This window comes from Aythya fuligula, chromosome 9, assembly GCF_009819795.1.
Source record: "Aythya fuligula isolate bAytFul2 chromosome 9, bAytFul2.pri, whole genome shotgun sequence".
NCBI classification, from domain to species: Eukaryota; Metazoa; Chordata; class Aves; order Anseriformes; family Anatidae; genus Aythya; species Aythya fuligula.
The window spans coordinates 24,067,074-24,074,950 of NC_045567.1; the positions used below are offsets into that span (position 1 = coordinate 24,067,074).

The 7,877-nt window shown below is 47.5% G+C and overlaps 1 protein-coding gene across 1 annotated transcript; it reads right to left on the reverse strand.

Annotated features, from left to right (window-relative positions):
* Positions 1–1,996: 1,996 nt before the first annotated feature.
* Positions 1,997–7,114, reverse strand: OTOL1 (otolin 1). The gene is made up of 5 exons (XM_032193299.1): positions 7,084–7,114; positions 4,700–5,035; positions 3,580–3,669; positions 3,015–3,086; positions 1,997–2,892 (listed from the first exon to the last, which is right to left on the reverse strand). Exons 1-5 carry the CDS (start codon positions 7,112–7,114, stop codon positions 1,997–1,999), a joined length of 1,425 nt encoding a protein of 474 aa, XP_032049190.1.
* Positions 7,115–7,877: the final 763 nt, after the last annotated feature.

The following is a 7,877-nucleotide window of genomic DNA, read 5'->3' on the forward strand; positions in this document are numbered from 1 at the left end:
AATCTGAAAAGAAATTATTTCAAAATAAACACAGAATGGATGTGAGCACGCTTTAAATTCAAAGTACTACTGGCATGAGCACGCTTTAAATTCAAAGTACTACTGGCAAAGCTATAGACCCTAAGACACTTATACATATGAAGGAGCTGTGTGATATTTCAGTAGCTTGTCCTGCATGCTTCTCTGCCTTCCCAGTCAGGGTTTCAAGCAGAAATACCTTCCACTGGTATTAAGTTAATGACAAATATATATGTAGCATAGAAGCCAGCTCAGAGTGCCATTATGGCTCTCCCATATCCATTATGGGAGCTCAGAAGTGACTGGGGTTGTGATGAGAGCATCCCATATCCTTCCTTAAGGTCTGTGAGGACAGACCTTTGTGTAGCCTGAATTGTCTCCGGCTGTTCCTATTAACCTGCTCTCAGGGCACCTCCACAGGATTTAAGCATCCCAGAGCCCCCTAATCTGGCTGGGTATATTTTGTGCAGGGATGTCTGTAAGGAAGCAGGAGCTCTTCCAGCTTGTGTGGTGCTGCCAGCTCTTCTTTTCCCCTGACAGCCAAGCAATTAATTTATGGAGAGGATTAGATCTGAGCAGGTTCTTGTGAGACCCCACATTTTTGCATTGCTTTCTCAGGAGCATTTGTAGAGGTTATTTATATAGAAAGTGTAAGAAACTTCAGCAGGAGAGGAGAAAATTGCTAGTCAGATGTCCGTATACCACCATCTGTTACAGGGACTGTAGGAGAAGCAGCATGAAGGCACAACAAAAGAATTAAGGGTGTTGTGACAGCAGGAATCTGAAATTATTATTATAACTTGTTGTTTTTCCTCAATATTCAACAGCTGCCAGGGAATTCATAAACTGAAATCTGCATCTTTTATATACTTGGTACTCTGAATTTGAATCACATAGGAGCTAACTCAGATTAAGCACCGAATTAAGTATCAACTCTTTGACAAAGCTGGTTCATCTCATATTTGAATTGCTGATGTTGAAGTGGGGCTGAGAAGCTGATGAGTTGAAGCACCCTTTGCATTTACCAAACAGATAGGATCAACCTTTTAAAATTGCTTTGTTTTTATCTTAAAATTTAACAGCGGTTCTCCCGTGTTAATTTTCTCAGCATATATAAAAAGTCTCAGGAACACTCGACCTTGGTGCTGTGGAAAAAAGAAGAAATGAGGGACACGATTTATGATGGTATTCAAATAGCATATGGCAAGCATGGTGGTAATTTAAGCAAGGAAGGTAGGAGCAAGGGAAATAGTAGCCCAATTTCCATGCCCGTGTTGGGGTCGGACCCAGCATTCATCACATCACTGTGAAAACGTCCCAGGCTTGTGACTGCCTGAGAAGAGAAGCAAATCCCAATGCTACTGAATGCTAATTATGGGATCTCAGCTTTATTTTTTTTATGAAAAAAAAAAAAAATAATGGCCAGTCTAAAGTACTACATAATTATGATTCAATGACAAAATACTTGTATATTTTTTCACATGATTTGAAGAAACCTACTGCTCGTGCTCGTGTTGGATTAAGCTCTATGAATCAAACTCTACAACCTTTGTCAAAACTGTGACCTTCCAATGGTTACCAGTACTGATGGCCAGAGGAGTTTTGACCATGCAAGGATTGCCACAGCTGGCTTGATTAAAATTTCAGTTGGATAAGGAGCTTCATCACATAATTTGATGATGCTGGTTACAAATCAGAAGCCCATGATGTGAAGCCCCCTCGGGTTCCCCTTCCCCATGCTGGTCCTGCAGGCCTTTGGGCAGTGGATTCTCTTAGTTATCAGCACCTGCATGAAGGATGTGCAGCTTCTTGGGGCTGCTAGTTAAAAGAAATCACTCTTTCACAAACATTTTGTAAAAAAATCACAGAACCTAGAAACTAAACCAATACACTGCAGAGTCGCTGAACTGATACTCGTTTCTCCTCTGGAGGGAGGGGGGAAAGGCGCGATCCTCAGCAACAGCTTTGCCCTCTAAACCTACAGCAGGATCTCAAGGACATCTGGGTACAGGAGGAACCCCGTGAAGACGCTGTCGTCCTCGGCGCTGACGTAGACCCCGTTCCAGTCCCGTGCAACCTCCAGCCATACTTGGTCGCCCGCACTTAGCTTCAGGACGGTCAGGAAGGAGGCCTGGTCGATCTCCTGCCCGTAGAGCGTCTCACGGGCCTTGGCCACCTTCCTGCTGCGGGCCACCAGGCTGACACGGGCCGGGCGGCCCCTCACCGTCAGGTGGTAGGCGAAGACGTACGCCCCGGGCACGCTGCAGTTGAATTTCCCGGTGGAAGGGTTGTAATCTTCCTGGTCGTTGTACAGAATCTTATCAAACCGGATGGGGACGTTGGGCGGAGGGAAGGGTTTGGACAAGCCGGCACTGAAGGCTGATCTCAGGAGCTTTGCGGCGTCCCCTCGAGCCCCCTTTGCCCCGCGGGAGCCTTTCCTGCCCGGTGCCCCGCGGCCCCCCTTGCTGCCAGCCACCCCCTTGGGCCCCGAGGGTCCCGTCACGCCTGCGGGTCCCAGGTCCCCTTTGTCACCCTTACTTCCCTGCTCACCCTTTTCTCCCTGCTTTCCCTCCGCTCCCTGAATGCCCTCAGCCCCCATCTCTCCTTTGCTGCCTTTTTCTCCCTTCATCCCTCCTTCCCCTCTTTCCCCCTTTTGGCCTCTCCCCCCCGGCTCCCCACAATACCCCTTGTCCCCCGTGTCCCCCTTCTCCCCTTTGTCCCCCTGTTCTCCATCCACCCCCGGGTCCCCGGCATCCCCCCTGTCTCCCTTGTCTCCTTTGGTGCCGTTCTCACAGGTGTCCCCCTTGGAGCCCTTTTGTCCCTTCAGGCCGGGGAAGCCGTAGCCGCCCTTATTGCCTTTCACTCCAGCTTCACCTAGGACAGAGCAGGGGCAGAGAAAAGGTTACAGCCATTAGTGTAGGATAGGATATCCATCACCAGCAGCAAAGGGACAGGCCAAAGCACTGTTCATGGCTTTCCCGACCCATGTTACATACCTTGCAGCCCAGGCTTGCCTGGATAACCAGGGTTTCCACTTATTCCTCGCTCGCCTTGCTCCCCTTTGCCTCCTAGGACATTGCACCATTAATATGCCATTTGTGACACTGTCTGCAGCGCAGAAATCATTACACAGAAAGTGACTGGTAGCATTTTGCATGGGTCCCTGAGCACAAGGAGCAATGTTTGTTTTCCAGAACAGACCTCACAACCCCCAGCTGCATCGCCCAGCACCAAGCACCACCGTGCAGACAATTCCGTATCATCCTCATGTCGGATTTCTGCCCCAAAATGAGGGAAAAACTCCTCAAAAACAAGGAGTTTTGAGTGGGATCTTTAGGAGCAGCCATAAAGATGGCTTTATGGCTTTCCTGTACCACCTGCACATACCTCACCACCACCCAAGTTATTGTCCCTCTGTTCATGCCATGCTAAATCTCGCAAGGTGTCAATCCATATCAGCATAATCTGCTTCCTTTGCAAAAATATTTTTTCCTACAATTTTGTGGTATCTGCTGAGGACAACAGCACTTGTTTTCCAAAGGAGCAGTTCGACTGCTTTACCTCTTTCTCCTTTAAAGCCTTTGGGACCTTGAGGTCCCGGGGTTCCCGGCACACCTTGCACACCAGCATCTCCCTTCTCCCCCTTAGGACCTGTAATGTAATCACATCAACAAAGTTATCTTAGTAACTCAGAGGTTTAACTTTACAGATAAAATGTGTGATAACAGCTAAGCAACACGCCATCAGGGGATGCATCAAGGGCAACCCTGTTTCCATCACCCTGGTAAGAGCTGGCTATTTTATTTGCTGTCATATAGATGATGCAAACCAAATGTGAGACAGACAGGTTTGGCCTGACCCTGCCCTCTGTGCATTGCAGCTGAAACCCTTGAGGGGCACAAAGGAGAGACAACAACACAGCACAGCTTCCACTGGCATTGGCGAGGATGCCCTGATCTGGCACGCAGCTCCCCAGCCCTTGTCTTTTGCTGCTGCAATCCCCAAATTGTACAGCTTTCCTTTTTGCTCTTGGCTACAGTTAAAGATTTTTTAAAACCAACTTTCAGCTGCCTCAAAGCTGCAGGGGCTCAGGCATTCATAAAACATCAGAAGTAATCTGTCTTTAATATTTGAGCACATCCAAGCAGCTCCCATAGCTTAGTAATTGCCCCTCTCCTTAAAAAGAATTAAATCTGCAAATACAGAAGAGGAACCTGGCAGGTGGCTCCATGCTGCACAAGGAAAGGCGAGCAAGCCAGCTTTCTTTTCAGCTTTCTTTTAGTTTACTTTTTCATCCACATAGGATCACAAAGCTGCTGGTGCCTGTCTGAGGGCAGGCTCGGTCAGCTGGAGCCATCCCAGCACAACGCAACTGACATGAGAGCTTCTCCATCAGCCCTATGAGCGCAAACCCCTTCCACAGCCCATATAACTTCTATTAGCTGTGGAAGCTAACGGAAGTGCAAATCGCTTGAGTACATTGTATTAAAAAAATATTATTTCACCATTTTTGCCAGCTTTCCCCAGCTGAACAGTTCCTAGCTCCGGTATCAGCGCTATCAAAGTGAGCATTTGCAGACTAATGCACTGCTCGTTATAACCATTAGATTTTGGCACTGCAGACATCAGCCAACGTGCTGAGATGCCTGGTGTGAGCCAACTGATCCATCGTGGTCTGCACCTGGAGGCCCCTGCTCCCCCGGTGGCCCCCGAGGCCCGCTGGTGGGGGGACAGCAGTCGCAGCAGTTGAAGAAGAAGTCGGCTGTGTCCAGGGTGTCGTTCTCAAAGGGGAAGAGCGTGGTGGCCGCCCGCACCGCGGGGCTCATGGAGGGCAGCTGGGCTCTGCCCGGGGCTCCCACGAGGGGGGCGAGGGAAGGGTTGGCAGCGCCCGGCAGAGGGGATGGCTTCGGCTTGGTGAATTTCAGCGCCGGGGTGACCTTCGCTGCTGCCTGCGTGGCTGCCACCAGCAGCATCACGGCCACAGGGACGGCCACCGGAGAGCTCCACATGCTGGCAGCTGTAGGAGAAGGGGAAGGCCATAACGAAGTGCATGCAACACCCTCTGCACCCTCTGGACCCTTGAGAGCGGCACGATTGCTGCCACCATGATGTCTCTTCCATTCATATGAGTAGGAAAAATTCAGTAATGATTTCAGAGCCAAACAAAACCACACAATATAAAAAAACGTATGCTATAAAAGAATAAATGAAACAAACGTTAAAAAAAAAAAAAAAAAAAAGTATTCAAAAATTTCAAAGTAATTTTTTTTCTTTGCTACTGACTGTGTTCCCAGACTTGCACGTTCTTTTAGTGCAAATTCTCAGGTCCATTCTTTTAGTTTTTAAAGAGGTGGTTTGGCTGAACCAGAAAGAAAAGAGCAAAGTAAGAACTGCCTGTTTTTTCCTATAGGACAGATGACGCCTCTCAGATGACTTGTCATATAAAGCATCTTTGTTTCTTTCTTAATCCCGTGTGTCGGCCCGTAAATACAAACAGAACAGACTCCCTTTCTTGCTGAACCTGTAACCTAACCTTCCTATAGCAGCAGAGGTGCTTCATTACATGAGAAAGCCACCGGGAGAAACGCTGACTGTTCTTGCCATCCAGAGGGCAAAAGGACGGGCCCACCCAGAGCTGGGTGTCTGGGGGCTGGACTGAAACCTTGCCATGTTCAGGAATTCAGTTTTAGAGGAACAGCTCATGATGTTCTTACATAAAAAGGCAATTCCCCTACAAGACTAAATAATTTAACAGCAAACATTATCCACAAAAATTGCCAAGTGACCACAGTTGCCCACTGCTGCCATCTGTCCCATTCTTCACCCCACCGGCTCCAGGAAGATAAGTTATCACATGTAATCATTGCATCCCTTCTCACTATGCAAGGTGGATTAGGACGGGACACCAGGCACTATTTTTTGTCACAACCTTGCATTTGATCCCAACCAGCCCCTGCCAGCCTCACCATGAAGCTTCCAGGTGCGGGAGGGCAGAGCTCAGCGCAGGCAGAGAGCAGCCAAACCCCACCACCAGTACAGAACCACCACCACGGACTGGGAGGGTCAGCCAGCTGCTGGGGAGAGACAAAAGCAAACCACTTCTGCAACGAGTCTGAAAACAACTACTTTCCTGTTGCATAGCCAGGTGGATGGATTGCCATCAAGTACAGGAAAAATATAACTAACAAAAAAATATACCTTACCAGTCTGTTTAGAAAATAAATTGCTCAGAGCAAGGAATCATTAGACAGGTTTTAATTACAATGGGCAAGCCTGTTCCTAAACTAATTATTCTTACATGTAGAAATACATTTTAATAAAACTGATATTTAGGGTGTTTTCATTGTATCAGCTCACCACCAGTGATTCTGAAGCCGTTCATCTGAATCCCCCCACTAGGAAAGATTATTATTCACAGTGGACACAAAATATGAAGAATTAAACTTTTAAAACACTAGCTTTAAAAAAACAGTTTCTCATGCAGCTATGGCAGTAACTTTCCTGGAGACAAATTATATTGCCCCTGTGTCTTAAAGTCTACGAGTTCATTGCAAATATCCCGACTGAACACCAAATGAACCATGTGCATTGTCCCCTACCTTGTAATCGGTCCCACTCCCAGGATGACCTGCCCTCAATGGCACTTTGAAAGACACAACCTTTTTTTTGGAGAAAATCTGTTTTATTTGAGTAAGTGCTGCTGCTGTGGCCAATGAGAGCACGCATGGTGTGGGGAGAGGGGGCGGTTGGCGATGTCCCCTGAAAGGACCAGGGTGACATTGATATCCAAGGAAATTCAAGCGCTTTCCCCAGCCTGGGACGCTGCTCTTCACATGGGACTTCTTTGGTTCTTTAGCCAAAAAATGTTTTTTGGAAAATTAGGAACTATGCTCATGCCACAACATTGTGTGGCCCCACCAGCGCTCAATCCCCAGCTCTTCTGCAGGTACTCAAAAATGGGAGGGTTACTGTAATGTTGTTCTAGAACAACAAGAACAAGATTTGATCAACCCTCTGGATTTAGTTGATTTTCCTTGTCTCTCCCCCTGCAGTCACAGCACCCACCTCCTTCCCCAGGGACACCAACATGGGCCATCATTTATTCCGAGATTTCCCAGCCCGGTGCAGTGCGGTGTGAGATGTGGGAATGCGAGGCTGCCTTTCCTCGCCCTGTCTTGGTGAAACACGAGCGAGAAACCGTCTCGTTCAATCAGTCTGAATTTACTACATACCAGCACACTCGGAGCTCAGCTGCCAGACAAGAAAGGCTGCTTGTTTCGGGCAGGCTGGAGAAAACAATCAATTCTCTTTAATGTAAGCTGAGGGAATTGTGAGCCTCCATGATTTATTTGGAATCGCAAAGCTACCTTTTCCTGCACAATCGTCTACAGCTTTCAGCAATAAAAAGTTGAATAAGGAAAGTCTATTACTAAGCATACCGGGCTGGTTCAATTCACCAGCTTTTCAGGCTGTTCCAAAGAAGCCGGTCAGGAGCTTTGCAGAGCTGCTCTGCACAGGGCAGGCGCTCATCCCAGCCCCTGCAACAGGACCTGCACCAGCACTCCCTGCTGCCCATCGGTGCTGCTGAAAACTGAGCACAGCTCTGGAATTCAAGCAGGCCTTAAAAAAAATAATAACAATTAAATAATAACCATTTTCAATTCCATAATTGGATTAAATGTTTTAAACTGAAGTTAAAAACACCTGTGTTTTCAGCAGCTGAACTGCTGACAAGACTGGACACGTGCATATAAATTGCAGATAAAAGACAGAAACACTTGTGGGTTAGACCTAAATCAGGGATGACACAACATCTCAGTCACACGGTGTAAATCTAAAGCATCTCTATGCAGTCGTTA

Coding starts and splice junctions, on each gene's coding strand:
- OTOL1 (XM_032193299.1), bottom strand. CDS start 7,114: ATGGCCCATGTTGGTGTCCCTGGGGAAGGAG. Junction 3,670..4,699: donor GGGGGAGCAGGGGCCTCCAG/GTGCAGACCACG, acceptor ATTACATTACAG/GTCCTAAGGGGGAGAAGGGA. Junction 3,087..3,579: donor AGGCTTTAAAGGAGAAAGAG/GTAAAGCAGTCG, acceptor GCAATGTCCTAG/GAGGCAAAGGGGAGCAAGGC.